The following is a 26,405-nucleotide window of genomic DNA, read 5'->3' as shown; positions in this document are numbered from 1 at the left end:
AGTTAAGATATGGCAGATGCTGCTTCATCTGGATTTACAAATCTATTTCCTTGTCATAGGAATAATTTAGGCTGGGTTGATGTGATTTGTTCTTGACAAATCCGTGCTGACTGTTACTTACCCCTTCGTTACTTTGTAGATGTTTGCAAATTGGCGTTTTTTTTTTTTTGAGTGCCTTTCTGTGAATGGAATTAAAGTTGACTGGATTATAATTCCCTGACTTCTCCTTTTTCCCTTTTGTAAAGATAGACAGAATTGACAGAATGCCTCCAAGTTTTTCCTTTGAATTTTCATATGTCAGACTGTTGCTAGTTACCGTGACAGTATTCCATTTGATTGCTTGGCCTGCTCTCTACAACTACCTAAAAGGAGGTTGTAGTGAGGTGGGTGTCAGTCTCCCAAGTAACAAGTGATAGGATGAGAGGAAACGGCCTCAAGTTGTGCTAGGGGAGGTTTAGATTGGATATTAGGAAAAATTTCTTCACTGAAAGGGTTGTCAGGTACTGGAACAGTCTGCCCAGGGCAGTGGTGGAGTTACCATCCCTGGAGGTATTTAAAAGGTGTGTAGATGTGGCACTTAGGGACATGGTTTAGTGGTGGACTTGGCAGTGTTAGGTTTAGGGTTGGACTCGATCTTAAGGGTCTTTTCCAACCTAAATGATTCCATGATTCTATGAATTGCTGACGCTCGCTATTACAGAATCACAGAATGGTAGGGGCTGGAAGGGACCTCTGTGGATCATCTAGGCCAACCCTCCTGCCGAAGCAGGGTCACCTACAGCAGGCTGCACAGGACCTTGTCCAGGCTATTCCAGTGTTAGATGTTTCGTATTGCATAGTATGTTGTATTTCATGCAGTTACGCCCTTTCATAATGATCTAAATGAGGTTCTAGGGGAAAGGCTTTACAAAGAAGACTCTCCAGTTTAACTTTTTCTTCTCTGAAGTTAAATATTTAAGGATTGTCCAATGTGGATTCTTTCCTAATGCAATGTTTTATGTTACTTCATAAATGAAGCTTAGTATGCATTATTCTCTTGTGGGAAATTGGTATCAAAAGCTTTTTTAATGTATTTCATTTTCCAGTTTGTCAAATTTGCCAACATTGAGGAAGACACACCTTCGTATCACAGACGCTATGATTTCTTTGTGTCTCGATTCAGTGCCATGTGTCATTCATGTGACCACGATCCAGAAATACAAACTGAGTAAGTGCCATTTTGCATGTGTTACAGAGGACAGTCTTAACACATTAATATAATCTGTAATACAGCTTTTATTATGATATTTAGTGGAATTGCTCATTACATAGGAAGAAAATGGAAGTCTGACTTTTTAAATAGCACCGAATAGTGCAAATCTTAGGCTGGTAGAATATTTCAGTGCAGTTTTACCTGAACAATGCCTGGCAGATTGTATGGATTCTCTCCAGAAAGGCACTACTTATTACTGTAAATGAGTGCAAGTTGCATAACTCATCTGAGAAATTAATGGAGCTACTTATATTAATAGCAAAAGCACATTTTGAGTCTCCTATTTGAGAATTACTCATTAAAATTGAATTTTCGTAGATGTCTGCAGTATGATCCTGTGTGTGAAACTGAAATGCCTTCATGAATTAGTTACAGATTTTTACGTTATGTAAGCACCACCATTTTTTTTACTTCAGCTCCCCCTAGTGATGTGTTCTTTATATAAATTGTCAGTGTTTGAACTCCTGAGCATTTTAGAATATATAAGGCTTTTCAGATTATATGATTTGCATCTCTGTTGTACTCTTTTCTTTTTTCTATGTCCATGCATTAAATTGTTAAGCCAACGATGAAAAACCCATGTGTGGAACATTTATTCAACCCTTGGGTATACGGTTGTTATGTTAGGTGCAATGCATAAGGATTTTTCTTAAAGTTTGCAGTTTCAAAAATCTGCGAGCTGTATTTTGAAAAAGAATAAATACTGTGTATATCACTATAGGAAAAACAAAACAATACATTCATCCTTTAGTCTTCTGGGTCATTCCTCCTTATTTTTTGTGATTTGCTGCCATCTTGTTTGTTGCCCTATTGCTGTGCATAGGGTTCTGCTGTAAACTTTGTGTCTAAAAGGGTTAGGAATAAATCTGCCTGCTTCTCCTGTACTTTTCCCCCTGCCCCCACCCCTTTTCCCTTTGGGAGGATTATTCCAGTGAATGTTCTTTTAGGAAGACCCTGTGAATTGTTTGGGGAAGAGCTGAAGGGATGGTAAATTGTACGCAGGGACCAAAGGGGAAAGGGAATGGAAACATCCTAAGCAGGTCTCGCCAGTGAAGTCAGTGTGTCAGGCAACTGCCTCCTAACTGAGGCTGCTGTCAGGTACAGCATATTTACCTGAAGCTGATGGTCGCAAACAGTATTCATGAATGTTTTAATGAGATTTTTGACATTTTGCCTTTTTAGACTTAGTGAAACTAAACCAGAAATCTTAAACTGCTTACTTACCATAAAACATTTCATAAGAGATTAGGATATGAAGCTCGGCTCAGGATTCTTAGTACTTGTTTCACCTTCATTGCCCTTTGCAAATGAGAGATAATATTAGTAATGAACTAGAAAATGGAATGAATTAAGAGACTAGTACATCCCTGATTCATCTATCAAGTGTGATCTACCACTCGTAAGGATACCCCAAAGTAACATACCTCAAAGCTGTGATTGCTGTAGGAGTAAGAGAACTGTGCTGAACTTTCGCTCTTCAGATTGTCAGCCTGTACTGTTATCTGTGCTTCAGTTTGCAATGGTGATGTACCCTTAGACAGCGAGGAATTTCATCCTAGTGACCTAAGTCTGTAGATGACCTTGATTTAAATGTAATCTCCACTTTAATACCTATCTGAGCCTTCTTTAGAGGAATGAAACCTTTCCTGTATGTGGTGAAATTTGATGCTGCACCTTCCTCAGTGCTGCAACTCTGTTTTTTTGACCTGTACAACAGCAAGAACATGAATGTATCTCTTCTGCAAGAGATCTTTATGAAAAGTAATGATTCTTGGAGTTGGCATACCAGATTTGCTGCAGGTACTGAGGTAATTCAACAGAACAGATGAGCTAAGACTGCAGATTACAGTTCTAAATGCAAATATCACAAGTAGTTGATATCGTTGATGGGGGCGAGGGAATAGTTCAGCTCATCCAGAAAGAGACACCTGGAGTCACTGTTCATGTGCAGAGCTTGAGGTTCCACTGGACTGACTGGCTGGAATGGGAGCTTGAACATCACCTACACAGGTAGTCAGGTAATGCAGGCTTCCGAGTCTGAAACTGAATCCCACCTGGTGAGTGAGATGTCCTTTTCAGCAGGGGAGGTTAGTGCCACTGTCTAAAGCCAAGGTATCAACAAAACTTGATTACTTCAAGAACTAATTAAAAAGCAAAAAACAGTAAGTGTTTCAGTGATAGAATTTGGGAAGCTCTGTGTCTTAAATGTCAATCTTAGATCCTTAATATTGAAAACTTAATATTGGATACTGTACTGTAGTTGTAGTACAGCAATAGCAAGTGCTTTTCTAGCTGTTTGTGCATCTCTCTTCTTCCCTATTTTGTATGTAACTCTTAAAACTGTCTTGAAAGGTCTAGAATGGTATTGGATCCGTATTGAATGCACCTGGCTTTGTTCAGAAATAGCTGAAAAACAGGGGGCTACAGATTTTTAAGTATTTACAAATTGAAATCTAAAGAAAAATATTAGAGTTTGGTTAGCTCCGTAGTTCATCTAGTGAATGTTTCAGTTCAGTGAATTTGACTGAACAAAGGCTAGCTATGTGTTGTCCATACTGAAATTAAGATTTAAAAAATGAAGGATGGATTTTCATCGAAATAATTTCAAATTTTAGTGAAGCTTATGCTTATTTCACTTGACGGCTGTTCCACCCTTTCTTCTACTTGTTTTCAGTAAGTAAAATTCTGTTCCTACCATTTATTATAATGGTTGATTGCCATTACCACTTCAAAAAAGAACATTTTGCCATTCATTTCATTGCACAGGTTCTCCTGCAAACTGTTGTTGTTTAACAAAATAACTAGAACAGCTAACAGCTAGACTAAGTCTTTTTTAGAACTTATATTAATTTTTTTTTATTGTTTTACTGTTGTCTGTCAGTTCTCAGTTAATTTCGTTCACAGTTTAAGGATAAAAGTGGTGGTTCCTTTTGTGCTGGTTCTTTTTGTGCATCAGGCTTAAGTTGATAGAATCCTCCTTTGTGTTCTGTCTTGTGAATCTTGCACAAATCTTCAAAGATTTGTTATGATTAATCCACAGCCCAAATTACAACTTTTAAGGACGTGATCACATGACTGTGGTAGATGCTGCTTCAGCTTTGCTGCGATAACTTCACAACATTTTTCTTCAGCACTGGAATAGGTTGGAAATTGTGCACAGTTTCAACTGATGGGTGGTAAATTGCGTAGAGGTGATGGGTGTTAACCCATGTGACTTTCTTGTGGAGGTGATATACCCAGTCTGCGTACTCATTGATCAGTGTCAGCATTATCCTTACAGATCATCTTCTGTTCAGTTTTTTGTGTTGTCGGCTTCCTTAGGAGCTATCAAGGTGTTTAAAGGCAATATGGGCAATCTTAATTGGCCAAATTTCCAAATTAGTGTTTTTGAGAACCTAATGAAATTCCACACTACATCATTGCTACTGCCTAATAGGCAAACAGCCATACTGGGAGGTGCAGTGTTTCTCCTTTTCAGTAATTCCTTTTTTCCTTCCTTAGGATCCGAATTGCTGGAATCAGGGGCATTCAGGGAGTGGTTCGAAAAACAGTTAATGATGAACTTCGAGCAACTATATGGGAACCTCAGCACATGGACAAGATTGTACCATCATTGCTGTTTAATATGCAGAAAATAGAAGATATTGACAGGTATTTTTATTTCTGGTCACTGGCATGTTTTTTAAGCAATGTTTGGGCTTAGTTTTTATGATACTTTTTTCCTTTCGTGTTATTGGAAATTACTACTGACATTTACTAGCTGAGTCTTCTTGAAACTGGTAGTACAGCTCTGCTTAACTGTTCTTAATATTTCTTTTCTCAAAGTCTTTTCAGCTGCCTGCATTTCACTTGTTCTAGATTCCAGTCTAAAAATTGCTCCAGAAGTTGTTTATCCATGCTTACTTTTAAAAAATTGTAAACTTCTTGTTTTGTAATGTCAGATAGAGAGATTAGTAAGCATGGGTTTGTAGGTAACTCAAATGATTTTGCTAGTTATATTTGTTAAAAAATGAGGTTTATTTTCCCGTTTAGCCATTAGTAACAACTGGCTGGCTGTTATAGTTTGGCTTGGCCGGCAACAGAAGGGCCACGCGGCCGCCCCTCCCCCCGCCGGGGTGCGGAGGAGAATGGAAAGAAAAAGAAACAGGCAGAAACTGGTGGGTCGGGATAAGGGCAGTTTAACAGAACAGCAAACAGAAGGAACAGTAACAACAACGATACAGATAAGGAGAATACACAAAACAAAATAGCAGAACGCAGAGAGCAACTCTCACTGCCAGCCACTTCGAGCTCCCGAGCCGTGACTGCCTTCCCGCTGCCCGGTCCCCCCACCGGAACCCAGTGTGACGGCACCTGGTAGGGAATACCCGGCTCTGTTTGGCCAGGTGGGGTCAGCCCGCCCGGCTGTGTCCCTTCCTGGATTCCGGTGAAAATTAACCCTGTCCTGGCCGAACCCAGGACACTGTCCCATCTGCAGTGGTACTTAGAGTGAGGATTTAACATTTCTTTATATATGTAGACACTCTTCTCTTTTTTTTTTCTTTTTTTTTTTTTTTTTTTCTTTTCTTTCAGTGGCTCCTAGGCATATTACCTGCCAGGTAGGCCTTCAAAAAAGATCTGTGTGGTAATTTATGTTGAGGATATGCCAGTCACCTTACACTTGAAAAGTCACTTTATTTGATCCGTGCCTATATTTGTGGCTAAACACTATGTAGGTGTAAAAAGTGTTTATTGCTAGCCCTGGGAAATTTCCATAAAACCAACTTTGGCTATGCAAACAAGCTTAAATGTTTGTTTCATATACAACCCTAGCTGCTTCAAAACTTGTCTGGTAACTGGGCTCAGCAGCCTTCTTGCAACAACAACACGCTTTTTGTGCTTTCACGAGACACTCAGCTTGCTAAACCTGTCAGGTTTCTCTTTTTTTCATTGGGTTTTGGTGGTGTGTTTTTTTGCCCATTCCTCAGCCTTATTTTTCTTCTCTTATTGCTAACTGTTGGTATCTGTCTCTAAAGCAAATTATCAGACTAAATGACTAAAATCAGATGCTTTATCTATTTACCCCATGTAACTGAGGGCCCACACAGTATGTACAAAAATATCATCTTGGATTTTAGATCTGAAGAGTGATCTGAATAAGACACAAAAGTCTCTGAAACTGCTGTTCGAACAAGGAGAGCCTAGTTAGCCTTCTGGATGCAGGTGGGCCCTTGCCTTTTACTTTTTACAGTGCCCTCCAGCATATACTTTCCTTTACATAGAAAAATTTAACTAACTACTGATGGAAAAACTCACTGAAATAGGATTTGGATCAACCACTTAAAGCAGATCAGTTTATATGTACTGCAGGACTAATTTTTATAATTTGTTGAACAGTGCAATAGCGGTGGTAGAAAAACAAATCTGTCAAGAAGCAACTGCTAATTACATATCTGAACTGGCTACTTGAAACTTCTTCTATAATGCACATTCAACGGAAGAAAAAAAAAAAGATTAATGATTTTCCAAGTGGCAAGTATGGGCCTTGTATGATACACACATGACAGAAAAGCTGAAAACAATATTCATAAATTGTTGATCTGCTGGCCTTAAATGATGTTACAGAGAATTTCTCATCTTTTTTTATACAAGACTTTATATTTGTGGAGCACAAACAGAGGCATCTTGAAGAGTGGGAATAAGCAGCATATTGTTCTGGCAGATGGAATCCTTATTTGAGAAAGAGCAGAAATTCCAGAAAATACCCCCAACTTAAGTCCACAGAAAATAACCATTATTGGCTAAAGGTGAAGTACGCATAGGTGAAACTTACCTTAAAGATCAGTGTAATTTTTACTCGTGGAACCTTAATAGCTTAATTCAAGGTTCTTCTGAGTACATGCCAGATGAGACACTTTTTGGAGTTAAGAATTTAATATTTAAACAACATTTTAAAAACTTCATTGTATTTGTGGATGTCATTATTTGTCCATATATATGAATGCACATTCTAGTTACGTGACTATCAAGACAAATTTGCAAGTGTAGTCTATTCTAAAAATTGGATTCTTAGTTGTACTTTACTACAATTGTGTATTACAAAATAATTGCATGCATACTTCAGTACAGTATAAGACATTGCCTGAAAGACTCTCCCTCCCCCCGTCAAGTTTTCTAGAAGAAAATTCAGCAGAGACGATCATGTATGTCAATTTACGCACATCTCTAAATTTGAGAAGGGATGTATGAAATGGGAAATCAGTACAGTGTTTTCATTTAGTTTGTAACATATTCTTCATGATAACTGCAAAGCTAAAAGTGCCAGCCTTATTTAAGGCAGAAGGACACTTAAGCACTTATTGTAGACTTGACTATCCCAAACAAGTGCAGGTTGGGTGGAGAGTGGCTCGAGAGCAGCCCTGAGGAGGAGGACTTGGGCGTACTGGTGGACAGGAAGCTCAACATGGGCCGGCAATATGTGCTTGCAGCCCAGAAAGCCAACCGTATCCTGGGCTGCATCAAGAGAAGCGTGGCCAGCAGGTTGAGGGTAATGGCTTTAAACTAAAAGAGGGCAGATTTAGATTAGATATTGGGAAGAAATTCTTCACCATGAGGATCTTGAAACACTGGCACAGGTTGCCCAGAGAAGTTGTGGATGCCCCCTCCCTGGAACTGGTCAAGGCCAGGTTGGATGGAGCTCTGAGCAACCTGGTCTAGTGGAAGATGTCCCTGCTCATGGCAGGGGGGTTGGAACTATATGATCTTTAAGGTCCCTTCCAACCCTTACCATTCTATGATTCCATGATTCTATGACTTCAAACCCTTCTGATGTATCTGTAATGTTCATATAAATTCTATTTTAGAGGTAGATTAGAATGTATTTCTTTCTCAGGGTGAGTGAATCATAGTCAAACATTTCTGTAGCTACTCCATTCAAAAGTAGTGGTTAAGTCTTACTTCACATGTCCCATCAGATTTGATTGTCATTCCTCATTTTGTGGTATTAAAGAAGTGTCATGCATGAGATGCTGAGTTGCTCCAAGACAGCCTGTGAGTAGATGTTTGCTATGGAAACTACTGGACTTCAAAATGACACTCCTTCCAGTACCTTGTTGCCACCTTTTCTGATAGAGATTACCCACAAAAAAGCTGGTAGACCAGTTAGAGAGTAGTTCTTGCCCATTTCACTGCAAAATGCATTTTATGTTTCACTCTTCTGGACTTGTGGTAGTAGAGAAAGTCTGGATGTGGAGGAATAGTAATATTTTTAAGTGTTGCAGTTGCATTTGTCAGAGATTTTTTTTGATCTTTCTTTAAAAACCAAGTCAGTGAAACAAAATGAGTATGAATTGCTCATTTGAATGTGGAAACATGAGAGGTTGTATAAAGCTTTCTTTTGAAAATGAAAAGTTAAAAGAGTAGTTTTATATTCATTGTCTTTAATCTGGTAATGCTAAGGAACACCTACCAGTGCGAAATACTTAGAGGTAGGTGCTGTTAAAGTTTAAAACAAAACTGTGTCTCCTACAGTTAACGGAAGATAATTTTGAACATTCTGATGCAGTCTAATGTTTCAGACTAGGAAGACCGGATTACAATTTCTTCCTTTAACCTGTTCTAAAATAAGTCTCTAAGCAATGCTGAGAAGTCACCTTCTGTGGAATTGCATATATAAACATTTAAAAGATAACTTATTTGTACTGCATTTTAACTAGAATTCTTCCAGAGAGACTAGTTCTGTGTGTGTGTTCTGCACCCTGCTTTCTCCCCACCCATCTAATTCTGTTGTGTTCTTGGCGATCTGTGTCAGAACAGCAATGGGAATGCCAGTCCTGCATTGTCAGTTGTACCTTCTCTGCGCTGAGAAGGATGCCCGTCTATCCAAATCAGTCTGGGGAGTACAGGAAAAAGAATAGGGAGATTGAGGAGCACAGAAGTTGGATAAAGCTGCAATTTAGTGGTACTTATGGTAGATTATATACAAATTGTCATGCTTTTAAAATTCTAATCATTGTACATTTGAAAAACTGTTACTCCTTACTTACCTAACACGGTGCCTAGGGCTTTTTTTTATTAAAATCTCACAAGCTAGCAATGTTATGGTAACTTCTGAAACACTGATTTTACCAGAGGCAACAGGATTTTTATATTGTGACTTTTAGATTGCAGTAGTCATGAAACATTAAAAGATCTTTTGCTATCAGAAGTACTACAACTATGATGTTTCGTGTTCCTTTAACTAGTGGCATTTCAGTATTTGGCTTTTTATAATGCTCTAAAGCTAGGGTTTTATGATGCTGAGGAGTGAACATTAACTAAAACTGATGCTGTTAGTGAAGACTTTTAAACATACTTAATGCACAAGCTTGCACTGCAGAACCAAAAGTATGTTTAAGGTTTTAGTGTACTGGTTTCTGCAGTTCTAAAATTAATCTCCTAATGCATAGTTGCATAATGTTAATGTAGGTGAACAAATCCTCACTTAAATTTCTATAATGGATTTTGTGCAAAATAAAATACTTGCCACCTATAGGTACAGTACTTCTTGATAACTGATATTGCATCTTAGGGGGATCTGTATTCTTTCCTTCTTCCTCAGTCTCACGCCTCTCAACTGCTCAGTTTAAATGAAATATTAGTAACAGCTTAACGGTATGATGTGTGAAGCACTTAAATTCAGAAATACATTTCAAATGCCTTTAAGTTGCTGTAGTAATTCAGGTGTCTGTGTGCTGATACGGAGGTCACTTTGGGCAAAGAAAAACAAACCAAATAACCCACAACCCAAAGAATGAGCCAAAAAAGATTACCAAGGTCTGCATCAAGAATGAAAAGTGTGAAACTGTAAACTCTTCTGGAAAGGCTCTGCCTTTCACTTTTTACAGTGCAGACGCTGATTTTAGTTATTCCAAGGCGAGGACAGGCCAGTCCCTTCAAAATTCAGTGGCAGAATTTGGCCCTCAGTAGGTTTTAGTTTGTCCAAAGCAGAGAATGGTTTCTATATTTTTGCTCCTCTTGTGTCTGGATTTTGTCTTTAATTCAGTACTTTTACTCTCTGTTTGCACCATGTTGATTTTAAGTAGTCAGCCTAATTCCCAGACACTAAGAGAAAAGAAATAATTGCAAATAACAGTATTTGAACTTTCCAAAAGTTTGGTCATTGCTACTGTCATTAGTATAAAACATTAAAGCCTTGCTTCGCACTGAAAGATTTATTAAGTCATGTTAAAATTTCTATATGAAGTTGATATTTAAATGCTGATTTTAATTCCTTCTTAATTTAAAAGCATTTTTATTTTAGATTAAGTCATTCATTGGGGTATTTTAGCACCTTAAGAAATAGTAGCTGTGGTACTAATAAACTCTTCCCTCACCCATTGCTTTTTTCCTCTCTTATCATGTCATCATTTTTTATTATTCTTCACAATCGGAAGTACATTTCTATGATTGAAATATCTGTAATCATCTTGTTAAAGGAAAAACTTCTCAGCACAACTTACACAGTTTAACACTCTTCACGGTGTATTTACCTGATGCAAAGTTTGGTGGTCTGTATTTTTTTGTTATTATCTTCTGGCTGAAGAAAACAGTTGCTATGTTTCTTTTTCAGAGTAATGCTTTTAGGGAAAGAAGAATCCTCCTTCAGTAAGGGCCACCTGTATAAATATAGCATGGAGAAATTAACATACAGAATCACAGAATAGTAGGGGTTGGAAGGGACCTCTGGGGATCACCCAGTCCAACCCCCCTGCCGAAGCAGGGTCACCTACAGCAGGCTGCACAGGACCTTGTCCAGGCGGGTCTTGAATATCTCCAGAGAAGGAGACTCCACAACCTCCCTGGGCAGCCTGTTCCAGTGCTCCATCACCCTCAGAGGGAAGAAGTTCTTCCTCATGTTCAGATGGAAAACATCAATATCTACCTCTTAGAAATATTTTCCAAATGTGAAAGGTGTTTGGGTTCCCTGCCCCCAAGTTATTAGTAACGTACTATGTGATAAATGCAGGAGTCCAGCTGCCCAACGCTATCACAGAAGTGAGGAATACTACGTGGCAAAAAAACAACTTGACAAAGTAGTGTATTGTAATAAGGTTAAAAATTAGACGTTTATGTATACTAATGCAGCCATTCTAATAGATACTATGCTTTTTAGTCCTTGTGGTGGGTTAGCCCTGGCTAAAAGCTGAACTCCCACCTAGCTGTTCTTTCACTCCCCCCTCCCCAACAGGAAAAAGTTCCTGGGTTGAGGTAAAGACAGGGAGATCACTGACCAGGTACTGTCACAGGCCAAACGGACTCGACTTGAGGAAAATTAATGTAAGTTATTGCCAATCAAAAAAAGCTGAGAAAAAAACCTGAGAATAATCAAAATAATGCAGAGAAACACAGATAACACAAGAGGAGCCGCTTCCCACCACTCCCCATTCCCTATTCCCCCCTTCCCCCTCCCCGGCCGCCTCCTCTCCCCGCGGGGCGCAGGGCTGGGGCTGGGGGCTGCGGTCGGTCCCTCCCAGCCCCTCTCGGCCGCTGCTCCCTCCTCCCCCGGCTCCCTGCTCCAGCGCGGGCCCTGCCCCGGGCTGCAGCCCTTCAGGGCCAACCGGCTCCCGCCCGGGCTCTCCCCGGCCGCAGCTCCTGCAGGAAATATCCCCCGGCTGCGGCCTGGGGCCCTCCCCGGGCTGCGGGGGGGGCTCTGCTCCAGCGGGCTCTCTCCAGGGCTGCCGGGGAGCCCTGCTCCGGGCCGGCAGCCCCTGCTGCCCTCCTCCTCCTCCTCCGGCCTCGGGCTGCCTCTGCTGCTGCTCCCTCCTGGGCTTCCTCCTCCTCTGCCTCGGCCGCCTTTGGCCCTTTCCCAGCCCTGTTCCCCCCCCGGCCTTCCCCCGGCGCCCCCATCTTGGCTGAGGGCTCAGCTGTGCCCTGCGGTGGGGCCGCTGGAGCCGGCTGGGACCGGCTGGGTCCGGCCCGGGGCAGCCCCTGCCTCTCCTCACAGAGGCCCTGCTGCCAGCGCCTGTGCACAGACGCCCTGTACAGCCCCTCCATAGTAATGTTGGAGGACAGTCAGTTAGAAGGTACCTAACTTGTAAACTATCTAGATAGTGGTAACTGTGTGGGGGATAATGTTCTAATTAGTTTAATCAGAATTTTTTCAACTCACAAGCCATCTGTTTCTGCAGAAGTATTGGAGTTTTGTTTAACACTCGCCCACACAGCGTAGATTCAGTAGTGGGCAGGTGGATGAGATCATCAGTCTGAACAAAATGACTAAGATTCTGCTTAACTTTTTGCGTGGTTACATGGCCTTCATTCACTGTTAGTAATGGGTAATAGTTTGTCAAAATGCAAGGGGTAACAAATCAGTATTAACAGCCATTATTTCTGACGTATAAATATTTATTAATACGGTGGTCAGTACTAAGTGAACACATGGTAGTCTGTAGTCCTGCTATAAAAGAATGAAATGTTTTATTCAGAATTCTGGTTTGATGCGTATTTGAGATACAGTTCTTGCCTAGATCAAGAGTATGACTCAGGAACGTTTTAGAAGCAAGAATATGTGCAGTTAGGAAGATGAATATTAATCAGTAGTAAAATCAATGTACTTTTGTCTTTTTTCAGCCGAATAGGCCCTCCATCCTCTCCTACAGGAGGAGAGAAAGAGGAGAATCCTGCTCTGCTGGCTGAGAATTGTTTCAGGGAACTACTGGGACGAGCAACCTATGGAAATATGAATAATGCTGTTAGACCAGTTTTTGCGTAAGTTGAAAATTCATGGAAGGTCTTAATAGATTTTTTTTTTTATTTAATCCTTTAATTATGTTGCATGAAATTCCTCCTTCCTTTTCAACCCAAAGGATTCTACTAACAGTTTCTCATGTTTCTTCAAGAAATTGCCCCTCTTAATCTTCCCTTTTTGTTGCCTATCTATTGGCTTGAAGATAATTGTGGAGAAATGTGTCTCCCATTTTACTGATTTTAGAAGTGCAGTGTAATGATTTTGATGGATTGTTGCCTCAGCTGGCCTTTCTTTTGGATGTGAAACTGTTTATTCAAGATACTGATGTCCCACAGATGACTGTTGCAGTCAGTGAAGAAACAAGCCAAGTAAAATACAAGAAGCACAGAGGAATACTGTGACCAGATTAATACATAAAGATTTCTGTTTTCTTCCAAGACCTGTTTTGATATTCTGTGAGGAATAACTTTAACAGCTTGTTTAGTAGTGAATGGCAGATGTCCAAATAATAGACACAATATGCACAAATGCACACAGTACGAATTATAACTGAAGTATTAACTATCACAGAATCACAGAATGTTAGGGGTTGGAAGGGACCTCTGTGGGTCATCTAGTCCAACCCTCCTGCCGAAGCAGGGTCACCTACAGCAGGCTGCACAGGACCTTGTCCAGGCGGGTCTTGAATATCTCCAGAGAAGGAGAATCCACAACCTCCCTGGGCAGCCTGTTCCAGTGCTCCGTCACCCTCAGAGGGAAGAAGCTCTTCCTCATGTTGAGCTGGAACTTCCTGTGCTTCAGTTTGTGCCCGTTGTCCCTTGTCCTGTCGCTGGGCTCCACTGAGAAGAGTTTGGCCCCATCCTCCTGACACCCACCCTTGAGATATTTACAAGCATTTAAAAGGTCCCCTCTTAGGAGAATGTCTTCTGTTAGATGGCGTAGTTATTCCCACAAAGACGAAATATTGCAATCATACACTGAAAGACTTTAAAGCTACTGAAAGTGATTTTCAAGTTACTACTGTTAAGTAAGAACAGAAATGCAAAAAGATGATAGGGTAGATACTGAGGGCAGAAAACTTTTGTGACCCCTTGTTTTTCACCCAGAAGCATTAAATGCGAAGAACTGTGTTAGTATCTTGCTTTCCAAGTGTCCCTATTATACCAGTCTGATAGGAGTTTAACTGTTGCAAAGCTGAATGTTTTATTAAAAAAGTTTCATACTTTCCTACATTTACGATGTGCACTCCTTCAAAATACCTGCGACTACAGTGAACGTTTTAAGTACTAAACAGTGTGGATGGACTATTTTGAACTGTATTGCAGTTGCATTCTTACCACTTTATAGTTCATTTTAGGGTTTGTCTTGAAACTTTATCAGCATGTGGAGTTATTTCAGTCTTTTCAGTCATTTCAGTATCAGGGAAGTTTTCCACAAATAATTCCCAATTCATACAATCACACAATGGTTTGGGTTGGAAGGGTCCTTAAAGAACATCTAGTTCCAATCCCCCTGCCATGGGGGTTCACCATGCCATGGTTTACCCAACCTTCCACCAGACCAGGTTGCTCAAAGCCCCATCCAGCCTGGCCTTGAACACTTCCAGGGAGGGGACATCCACAGCTTCTCTGGGCAACCTGTGCCAGTGCCTCACCACTCTCACAGTAAAGAATTTCTTCCTTATGTCTAATCTAAAGGCCAGGTTGGATGGAGCTCTGAGCAACCTGGTCTAGTGGAAGACTGGGTTTCTGGGGTTTTTTTCCTTTCTTTTTGTAAAGAAATGCTGTAAAAGTTTAGTATTTTTGAAGAACAAGAGATGTGGAAAATGCGATTTCCAAGCTGCTTTTCCTAAACTAAAGGGGGGTGCTCTATCTAATCAGCCTCACTTTGTGAATGAGCAGAACTGGTAGAAAGAATGTTTGAGATAAAGTGCAATGGACTCACTATCTGAGTGAAAAACCTGACTTAGTTTATGTATATTTGATTAGAAAACAGTTTCTCCTAACAGTTTTCAACGGTTTCACAGCTTTTAAGAAAGCTCTGGAAGTAAAGAGAAGGCCACTTGTTACAGTGCTAACACTGAAGGTGCAGGTTTAGTTCCCACCTTGAAGGCTTGCTTCATGTGCCATTAGAATATTAGTCAACATGCTACCACTTCCTTGCAAAACTGAGAGAACAGTACTCCTTGCATCATAAGGCTGAGTACATTCAAAGATTGAGGGATTTAAATATACTGAAGATAGCTGAAATCTCAAGTCAGTCTCCTGGTACGGGTTTGCATTGACCTTAATTCTCCTTGCCTTTGGCAGAAAATCTCAATGGTTATAAGTGTCTGTGCTTAGTAGCTAGAAACTCTCAAATTCTCATTTTTAATGTAATCTGACAGATCAATCTGATAAACTGCTTAATGAAAGTAAAAAATTTTAGATTAATGTGGTATAAAAAAATGTGTATTTTGTGTCAACAGTCACAAGCTACTTAGACTTATTTAGCATGAATTTGCAGTGGTGAATAGATTAGGCAGATCCAGAGGGATACAGTAATATAGTGAACATAAACAACTTCCCAGTTGTAACAAGTTGAACCCATTTTGTCTCACTGTATTTCCATTCTTGTGAGTTATCACATCATCTGTGCAAGGGTTTTGAATATCAGAAGATGGGTGTTTAATATTCTTTCAGCAGACATGATACATGAGAAGATTAATTTTTTTTAATTTATATTCCTTCACATGCTTCAGTTATGCTTTCTAATCCTCGGTATCAATTTATCATTCTCTACTCGAAGGATTGCTTGGATGTGTGACAATGTGAGTGAATTCAGTGACCATTAGTGGCTCTCAATCCAAACAGTAGTACTTTGCACTAGTGGTTCTGCTCTTGCTTTTAATTTGAGAAACCTAATTGTGCACATTTCCTCCATATACGCAGCAGGTCTTCATGGAAGGCAAAGTTTGGTAGTTGTTAATCCAGTGATAAAATGTTTTAGAGTAGAATAGACAATTTTAGCTGGAAGGAACCTACAGCCATCATCCAGTCCATCTGCCTGGCCGCTGCAGCTCTGACCGAAAGTTAAAGCGTGTTGTGAAGGGCATTGTCCAAATGCCTCTCAGACACTGACAGGCTTGGGACATTGATCACCTCTTTCGAGTGGCTGATCATACTGTGTTTGATGCACCCTGGGTTGCGGTTTGCCCTCCGGGCTGCCAGGGCACACTGCTGGCTCCTGCTGGACCCTGCTGCTGACCAGCAGCCCCAGATCCCTTTCTGCAGGGCTGCTTTCCAGCTGCTCCTCTCCCAGTCTTTACTTGTGCCTGGTGTTACTCTATCCTAGATGTAGAATCTGGCATTTTGGCTTGTTGATTTTCATCCCATTACTCATAGGCCAGTGCTCCAGTCTATTTAGATCCCTGTGCAAGGCCTCCTGTCCCTCAAGAGCGTCAAGAGTACCTCCCAGTTTGGTATCATCAGCAAACTTACTAATGGTGTGTTCAACACCTGCATCCAGATTGTTGAGAAATAAGTTGAACAGAACTGGCCCTAGAATTGAGCCCTGAGGAGCATTGCTGGTGACTGGTTGCCAGCCAGATGTAGCCCCGTTCAGTACAACCCTTTGAACTCTGCCCTTCAGCCAGGTCTTCACTCAGCGCACTGGAAACCTGCTCATCTGACAGCTGGGCAGCTTGTCCGGAAGGATGCTGTGAGGGACAGTATCAAAAGCCTTACTAAAATCCTGAAAAACTGCATCCACCGCCTTCCCTTCATTCGCTAGGTGGGTGACAGCATCATAGAATGGTATTAAATTAGTTAGACAGAACTTTCCTTTCATGAACCCACGTTGACTGTGCCTCATGATTGCATTATTCTTTAAACACCTTTCAGCAGCACCCAGTGTAATCGTTGCCGTAGTTTTTCTAGGTACTCAGGTCAGACTAACAGGTCTGTAGTACCCTGGGTCTTCCCTGTCACCCTGCTTGTAAATTGGAATAATGCTGGCTAGCTTCCAGTCAGCAGGGACCTCCTCAGGCTCCCAGGACCTTTGGTAGATGATTGAGAGGGGTCCTGACATAACATCTGCTTACATCTGCTAACTCCCTCAGTACTCTGGGGTGAATCCCATCAGGCCGCGTGGACTTGTGAACGCTCAGCTGATACAGCTGGTCCCTTACAGTTTCAGTGTCCAGAAATGGAAAGCCACTGTTGCCACACTCGTGGTCCTCCGGCTCAGGGGGCTGGGCGGCCCAAGGTCTGTCAGTGTTATTAAAGACTGAGGCAAAAAACGCGTTGAATGCCTCTGCTTTTTCTTCATCCCTACTAGTCAGATGACCATCTCCAACAAGTTCAGTGTTTTCTTTAGACCTCCCCTTGCTGTTAACATACTTAAAAAAGCCCTTGTTATCTGAAACAACACTGGCCAGTTTCAGCTCTAACTGAGCTTTGGCCTTTCACGTTTTCGCCTTGCATAAACAAACCACAGCTCTGCACTCTTCCTGTGAAGCCTAACATTGCTTTCAGAGATCGTACAGTTTCTTTTTCCTCCTGAGCTCCACGAGGAGTTCCCTGTTCAGCCAAGCTGATCTTCTGCCATACTTGACTTATGACACATTATTGCTTAGATATTCTTTACTAAAAGAGCTGTGATTGGGGAAGAAAAAAAATAAACAAAATGTGACTTGATTTTAACTGAACTAAATGCACTACTCTGAAAATACTGTTTACTGTCTTTTACAAAAACAAACCTACACTGAATACCCTGCCTGCATGATGATGAGTGAAATATGTCAGCTGCAGCAATCTAATACTTCTTTTCTTAGGAGGAAAATTCCATTATACAAAGTATGCTGCTCATCAAGTTATTACACAAAACATTAACCTGGGCTGTCATCTTCCCCCTGCTGTCTTCCCATCAGCTCAGCTACCCGAAGCAGCAAATACTTTGCCTTTCTGGAAAAAGAAACTGTATGTCTTGTTTTGAGAGGAAGGGTTTTTAAAAAAAGTTATATAAGATGTAGTTGGCCATAATCTGCGTGAATGGATCTTTGGGGCAGATGAAGAGGAAATGCCAAGGGTAACAGAGAATGCATGCTCCCTGGAAAGATTAAGGGATCAGTTCCAATCAGGAGAAAATAGCGAAGAGTATGATTTTGTATTTGATGAGATAAAAAGAAAATAGGTTAGCTAAAAGAAGCTATCATGTACAAGAAATGATGGACTATACCGGAATCATACTAGGGAGAAAGAAGACATGAATAAATATATTATGAGCTGCTAAGCCTTGAAGGATTTAAAGAGGTAATTTTGTTTGACTTTCTACCCCAAGGCAGGATTAAATATACCTGTGTTTGGAATGTGCAGAAGAAAGGCAGCTATCCCCAACACATAGTCCAGTCTAATATTTTGTCATGCAAATATGCTGTTATCAAGGCAGACAAACACCTTTAAAATTCCTGAAATTCTTTACTGTAGGGATTTTTATTAAAGGTATGTAATGTGTCAAAATGGCAGTATGTTTTTTTTAGCTCTGCCATGGGCTGCAAGATTATTTCGGGCACAGGAGAGGGTAAATTATGCTCACTGGTTTAATCAGCCTTGAAGGAGACCTGTGTACTCAGCTGGGTCACTAGATGGTAGCAGCTGGCCGGTAAGTTACTTGAGACCCCCAAATTCTAGTCAAAGTGAGTTAAAGCATCCACAGTCCTCCTGTCTTCAGAGTACTGGCTGGACTTCTTTCACCTGTATGCTTTCACTCTTGTTATTTGAAGTATCTTTATATGTTTATTATGTTATTTGGGAAAGGGCAGACTAATAGTGAGTCTGTAGCTGAGATGTCTATTTAGAACACTACCTAAATTCAGTTTCTATAGAAAAGTTTTTTGTGGGTTTCTTTTATGCTTTTTTTTTAAACTTAAATCATTCCAATTAGAAGACATCCCGAATTAATTTTTTCAATCTTCTGGATTTAAAAATGTAGTTATTTTTGTCGTGCTTTTCTAGGTACTCAGATCTCCTTTTTGGAAAATTTGATGCGTGACATATTCATAGCTTTCAGCATAGTACTTAAGCAAAATTTCTTGTCTTTGCTTGAAACTCTGACAGAGTTTTTTATTGGTGGTTCCTATCCCATCTAAAGAGAAACTGAAGCATTTATCGTTCTGATTCTGTTTTGATATTTCTTGCAGAAAGTGTTGATAAGCTTCAGAGTGATAGACTATATACACAAAGAGTAGCTCTTTTTTGTTTTCCATATATATTATTAATGAAAGCACTATGAAAATGAGAATAGTTCTTAGACTCTCTGTTCTGGATGTGACATTCAACCTTAGTTGTTTTGTGGCTCCTGATTCAAAACAATTTCTGTATCTTATTTAGACTAAAACTCTGTCAGGGTATTATAACCATCATCTTCAGTGTATCTCTTTCATTTAAGTAAGTGTATAATGTCACAGCTGTTTTTATGCATGCACTTTGTGTGGAAACAGTATATTCTTCACTGCATATCTTTGGTATGACTAGATTCCTTAACTTCCTGAAACTAAAAGATCAGGAATTTCTGTTACAGACAAATGTTTTGTAACCACATCCTAAACCTTGAAAACAAATGTTTTTCTGAAGTTCTAGTTTTCTGATCTAGGTAATAAGGCATAGTTTAGAAGATTTATGTAAGGAAATGATCCCTTTGAGGTGAATTTTGAGAAAACTGTAAGGTGTAATTTATTGTATCTGTGGAATGTCCTTATTTCAGATACCTTAATTTTTGTTTACAGGCATTTAGACCATCATAGACTATGGGATCCCAACGAATTTGCTGTTTCCTGTTTCAAAATCATCATGTATTCTATACAGGTAGGATTATCTCCAGGATTTGTTTTCCTTGCATAAATGTTTTGAGTGCATGAGACAGGTTTAAATGCTCAACTCACCATGATAATGATGGACGGTAGATGAAGTCAAAGAAGGCAGAAGAATCCCTTCCTGTAAGTCCTTAGCCTTATTCTTTAAACTTCTCAAAGAATAACCTAATCATGGTTTGTGATCAGGTGTTACCTGGTTTGCTTTCGATTAATGTACAGTTGCAGAAGAAAAAAAGAATTCTTGATGGAAGGTAGTACAGAGGTCCCACAGCAAACTCCAGAACAAGGAGCAGGATAGCCATCCTGATCTGACATTGTGTTTGATAAATAAATCTCTCTTAATGCTCATGTCTTCATGCCAATACAGCTGTACTGCTTTGACAGCCTGAGAAACCAACTTCACAACCAACTGTGTTGTGCTAATTGATTTTTACTGTTGGGCAACCTCTATTGTCTGTTGTAAACATGATCAAAGTCTGATTCTCGGATTGCGTCAAGCACAGCCACCCGAAAGATAAAGTCATATAATTCCAGGTTTGTGGAAGAAAGCAGTGTGTTATCAGCGTTTGCAACAATGACACTTTTTTGTAAGACCAGCTGAAGTCCTTGAAGTGCAGTTGGCTGAGTGAAGTACCACTTCACGCTTCCTCTGTTCTTGTAGATGTTCCTGGATATTTAATACTGTAAGCTTTTCTGTACTGAGCTGGATGGACCAATGTAGCTTCATCTGTCATGGTAGTTTTTTTAATCTATATTTAATCGTAAATTGATGGAAATTTAGATAAATTTGTGAGTAAGAATGTTACAGAATAGGAACATTGTCATGACTGTAGCTGAATGGCATAGGCATTTATTCTCATTAAAGTCACAGATGAAGCTTTTTTCTGTTTGTTTGGTTTTTAATAGGCACAGTATTCGCATCATGTAATACAAGAAATCCTTGGACACCTTGATGCTCGCAAAAGGGACTCACCACGAGTTCGTGCTGGCATTATTCAGGTTCTTTTGGAAGCAGTTGCAATAGCAGCTAAAGGGTCAATTGGTAAGTCTTCTTAAATTAAAGGCATCGGGTCAAAGGATAGATTTTCAGGGTGGTGCTCATTTTTACTTTGTTTTCAGACAGAATGAAAGCGTATATTTTGAGAAGGTTTTGTAGTTTGGTTTTTTTTCTCCTTTGTGCTAACAAAATGCTTGAAAGCGTACTCGGTTTACAATTACTCAAATGTACTTACTTGGTTGTTTGTTTGATAATTCTTTACATTGAAAAAATGAGTATATGTATATTTATAGCCTTGTGAAAGGAAAGAATTTCTGTTTGATAAGAAGTCACGAAATCTGAGAGAACTCTGTGGCTACAAAAAGTCAAGAGGACTGTTGCTTTGTCATACAGCTGCTGTGAAATCAGTGGTAGTATGGGAGTCAAAAGTAGAATGATCTTTGAGAAATTTTGCCTTAGTAACTGTGAAGAAGCTGAAATAAGGTGTATTATGTCATTTAAGGTAGCATAGTTCCTTGATATAAGAGTAGTTATGAAGATGTGTACACAAACATCGTCTGCTGTTGTTTTTCTTTGGTGTCCTGCTGAAACATTACTACTTTGCTTCATTAGCTTGAACCTGAGCCTGTCCTTTCTCTTTATGCAAGGCTCACTTGCATTCACAGACTTGTGAAGTCTTTTACCATGTTATGAAAAGAGCTCATTATTTTTCCCATATATAGAACTGGATTTTTTAGCAGGTTTTGAAATAACTGAAATTCAGGTGCAAGTACCTGTGCTTTAACCCATCGTCAATACTTATTTTCAGCAACTACTTGTGTTTCCCATGTAAAACTTGAGTGGTGTGTTGACTCTGGCCAACAGCCATTTGCTCACTCCCCTTTCCCACAGGACAGGGAGAAGGTGGAAAGAAGCTGAAAAGTGTCATGGATCAAGAAAATGACAGTTTAATGGGTGAAGCAAAAGCTGTGTTCACAGGGAAGACAAAGGAATTTATTCAGTACCTTCCCATTGACAGGCAGATGTTTAGACGCTTGCTGGAAAACAGGGCCTGAAAATATAAGCTTTCATTTTCTTAAGGCATCTTTCCCTTTGCAGATGCAATCATTGTTACCTGTTGTTTCCAGGCCCAACAGTTCTGGAGGTTTTTAATACCTTGTTGAAGCACTTGCGCATCAGTGTTGACTTTGAGCTGGGGGATAGGCGCAGCTCAGCAGGAAGTGCCACATTCAGCACAAGCTCCAAGGAGAGCGATGAGAGGATTGTCCAGAATGCTATTATTCAAACAATTGGTGAGTAATGACAGTAACATGGACTCACTTAAGACTCCTCCCCTTCTCCCCCTTCCTCAATGAGGTGATACTAAAACATCTTGAATCAAGAAGGAGTAATGGCAAATGTGGTATCTCTAATTGTACTTGCTTCAAAATCTAAGGCTCACTTTACGGGTTTGACTGCTGAAAGACGGTTTTTTTATTTGTTAACTGAGCGGATAGCCAAGAAGCTCAATGAAAGTTAAAAATGTTGGTGGACAATAAATTCGTTGGTTATATTGTTATATGGCCCATGAAATATAGACATCGTTCTGTACCTGTGGTACAGAACTAATATTAGTCCTTTTATGAAAATCATAATGCAACCAATTACATACAGTAACATATTTTAGTAGGTATACTACTTGAAAATTTGTAGAAGCCAATGTTAACCGTAGTGGCAACAATGACACCTAATGGTCAGTTGTGCTACTGTGACTGAAGTACTTTTAAGCACAGTACTGAAAATAAGAGCAACAATTTCTGTAAATTATTTCATTAAAATAGCCTCTCCCCTTTTTTCAGATTTTTTCTTTGTGGTAGTGATGTATATTGCTGTGCATTTATGATGTGTATTCCTTTACTTAAAGAACAAGGGGAAATGTAACTTAAATGTTCTTCATTAATCTGTACCTTTGCTTAAGCCCTGATGCTTTCTAGAGCAGTAGCAAATATGTAGTAGATTAGTTCTCACCATTACAGTAAAACTCCCAAGTTAAAATATTAACACCCCTTCCCCCCAAAAAAATCCCAAAACCCTACAACCCAACATTTTGAAGTAAAGCTTCTTTCGATCAAAGTTACATTGATACTATTGCACAGCAATAGAATAGAGTATCTCAAGTTGGAGGGGATCCATCAGGATCATTGAGTCCAACTCCCTGCTCCTTGCAGGACTGCCTAACACTAAACCATAAAACTAAGAGTGTCGTCCTGACGGTCCTTGAACTTTGATAGGCTTGATACTGTGACTGCTTCCCTGGGGAGCCTGTTCTAGTGGCCGACCACTGTATCAGTGAAGAGCCTTTTCCTGACGTCCAGCCTGAACTTGCCCCGAAGCAACTTCATTCCATTTCCTCGTGTCCTGTTGCTGGTCACCAGAGAGGGGAGATCAGCACCTCCCCCTCCGCTGTCCCCCTTGAGGAAGGCGTAGACTGCAATGACCTCAGCCTTCTCCAAGCTGAACAAGCCAAGTGACCTCACCTGCTCCTCCTAAGTCTTGCCCTCAAGGCTTTTCATGATCTTGGTCGCCCTCCTCTTGGACACACTCTAGTAGACTGATGTCCTTCTTATACTGAGGCACCCAGAACTGCACACAGTACTCAAGGTGGGCTGCACCAGTGCAGTGTAGATTGTGACAGTCACCTGCTTCAACCATCTGGCTATGCTGTGCTTGATGCACCCCAGGACGTGGTTGGCCCTTTCTGCTACCAGGGCACACTGTTGATTCATATTCAACTTGCCATCCACCCAGCCCCCCAGATCTCTTTCCGTGAGGCTGCTCTCCAGCCTTTCATCTATCAGTCTGTATGTATGACCAGGATTACCCTGTCCCAGGCGGAGAATCCATTACTTGCGCTTGTTAAATTTCATATAGTTGGTAATTGTGCAGCGCTCTAGTCTGCCCAGATCTCTCTGTAAGGCCTCTCTACCCTCAAGGGAGTCCACAGCTCCTCCTAGTTTAGTATCACAGGCAAACTTAATGTACATTCGATTCCTGTGTCCAGATCATTCATAAAAACATTGAAGAGCACTGGCCCTAAGATTGAGCCCTGGGGAGCCCCACTGGTGACTGACCTCCAGCCTGATGTAACCCCATTTACTGTAACTCTTTGAGCCTGACCTGTCAGCCAGTTGCTCACCCAACGTGTTATGGACTTGTCTAGCTGTGTGCTGGACATTTTGTCCAGAAGTATCCTGTGAGAGACAGTATCAAAAGCTTTGCTAAAATCCAAACCCACCATATCTGCTGACTTCCCTTGGGTAACTAGAGGGGTGACCTTGTCATAACAAGAAATGAAGTTGGTTAAGCAGGACTTTCCCCTCATGAACCCTCACTGGCTGTGACCAATGACTGCCTTCTCAAGTGTTTTTCAGTAACTCCCAGAATAACCTCCATAATTTTACCAGGCACTGAAGTGAGACTGACAGGCTTATAATTACCAGGGTCTTCCTGCTTACCCTGCTTGAAAATTGGGACAGCACTTGCCAACTTCCAGTCAGCTGGGACCTCTCCAGACCCCCAGAACCATTGAAAAATAATGGAGAGAGGTCCCATGATGACATTGGCCAGCTCTTTCCATATCCTGGGATGAATCCCATCAGGCCCCAGAGACTTAAGCGCATCCAGCTGGAGCAGTAAGTCTCGAAAAAGTTAAAGGTTGGCCAGGAGTTTATCATTCCCCCAGTCATGGTCTTCCAACACAGGGCTCTGGGGATCCCAGGACCCATCACCGGTGTTGAAGACAGACGCTAAGAAGGCATTAAATGTCTCTGCTTTGTCTACATCCCTACTTGTGAGGTGACTGACCTCATCAAGCAACAGACCAAAATTATTGCTGGTCCTCTTTTTAAATATATGTTAACAGAAAAAAGCCCTTTTTGTTGTCCTTTGCAGTGCTGGCCAGCTTGAACTCTAATCAAGCTTTGGCCATGCGAATTTTCTCCTGCAGTGGTGAACAGCATCTCTACGGTCCTCCCGTGTCGCTTGTCCTTGCTTCCAATGCCCATACACTTTCCTTCTCCACCTACGTTTTAGAAGATCCCTGCTCAGCCAAGTTGGCCTTCTGCCCAGCTTGCTTGACTGCTGACACTTCGAAATTGCCTGCTCCCACGCTCTTCAAAAGCAATTGGCGTTCGTGGACCCCAGAGCCTTCAGAAGCAGATTCCGAGGGGACCTCACTAACTACCTCCTTTCAGCAGCCTGAAGTCTGCTCTGCCCATATCCAGGGTCGAAGTTTTGCTGGCGGTTTTTTTCCTATTGCAAACGATTTGAAACTCAACTACTTCATGGTCACTGTGACCAAGACAGCCGCCAATCACCACTTTGCCCAGGAGTCCCTCTCTGTTTACAAACTACAAATCTAGGAGGGCACCTTTTCTAGTCAGCTCCCTTAGTACCTGCACCAAGAAGTGCTCTTCAACGTGCTTCAGAAATGTCCCGGACCTGTTTGTGTCTGCTAGATGATATTCTCCGTTGATGTCTGGGAAATTGTAATCACCCATAACGACCAGGGCAGCTTGTATCATAGAATCATAGATTGGAAAAGATGTCTGAGATCATCAAGTCCAGCTGTCAACCCAGCACCATCATGCCTACTAAACCATATCCTGAAGTGCCACATGTACACGTTTCTTGAACACCTCCAGGGATGGTGACTCTACCACCTCCCTGGGCAGCCTATTCCAATGTCTGACCATTCTTTCAGTAAAGACATTTTTCCTAATATCTAATCTAAACCTCCCCTGATGCAACTTGCGGCCATTGCCTTTCATCCTATCGCCTGTTACTTGGGAGAAGAGACCAGCACCCACCTCACTACAACCTCCTTTCACGTAGTTGTAGAGAGCGATAAGTTCCCCCCTCAGCCTCCTCTTCTTCAGGCTAAACAACCCCAGCTCCCTCAGCCACTCCTCATAAGACTTGTTCTCTAGACCCCTCACCAGCCTCGTTGCCCTTCTCTGGACATGCTCCAGCACCTCAAGGTCTTTCTTGTAGTGAGGGGCCCAAAACTGAACACAGTACTCGAGGTGCGTCCTCACCAGTGCTGAGTACAGGGGCAACAGAGGTATCCCTTAATTCCTTGTAGAACAGTTCATTGGTGTCTTCATCCTGGCTGGCTGGTTGATAGAAGACTCCCACAAGAACACCCACTTCATTTGCTTTCCCCTTCATCCTTACCCAGAGGCTCTCAACCGTGTCATCTGCAACTGCATTTGCCATACAGTCCAACCCTTTCCTTACATTCAGCGCCACCCACGTCTCGCCTGCCCTGCCTGTCCCTCACGAGCCCGTCACCGTCCATCACAGCACACCACTCACAGGACTCAGCCCACCAGCTTTTGCTTACACCAATGATGTTATATCTCTGGGACTGGGCCAAAGTTCTATAGCTCCTCTTGCTTATTCCTCATGCTGCACACATTGGTATGGAGACATTTCAAATGTCCTTCAGTGTACACAACATAGTGTGAAGCAGACTGAAGGACCTCGCTAGCACACCATTCCTCAAGTATTGGTGTGCCACCCTCAGGCTTATCTCCAGCGAGCCTGGTTTTCTCCCTTT

The 26,405-nt window shown here is 41.2% G+C and overlaps 1 protein-coding gene across 5 annotated transcripts in view; it reads left to right on the top strand.

The window, feature by feature from the left end:
* The window catches only part of EFR3A (EFR3 homolog A), an 88,988-nt gene that overhangs the window by 32,663 nt on the left and 29,920 nt on the right, over positions 1–26,405 (top strand). For all 5 annotated transcript variants that reach the window (XM_075415542.1, XM_075415541.1, XM_075415538.1 and 2 more), the window contains 6 exons: positions 1,086–1,207; positions 4,754–4,903; positions 12,842–12,979; positions 19,723–19,801; positions 20,716–20,851; positions 21,934–22,098. In XM_075415542.1, coding sequence (XP_075271657.1) covers positions 1,086–1,207; positions 4,754–4,903; positions 12,842–12,979; positions 19,723–19,801; positions 20,716–20,851; positions 21,934–22,098 — 790 coding nt within the window. The remainder of the gene's footprint in view (positions 1–1,085; positions 1,208–4,753; positions 4,904–12,841; positions 12,980–19,722; positions 19,802–20,715; positions 20,852–21,933; positions 22,099–26,405) is intronic.

Source organism: Opisthocomus hoazin, chromosome 3 (genome assembly GCF_030867145.1).
Source record: "Opisthocomus hoazin isolate bOpiHoa1 chromosome 3, bOpiHoa1.hap1, whole genome shotgun sequence".
Classification (NCBI taxonomy): Eukaryota; Metazoa; Chordata; class Aves; order Opisthocomiformes; family Opisthocomidae; genus Opisthocomus; species Opisthocomus hoazin.
This window is presented reverse-complemented; position numbering and strand designations above follow the sequence as displayed.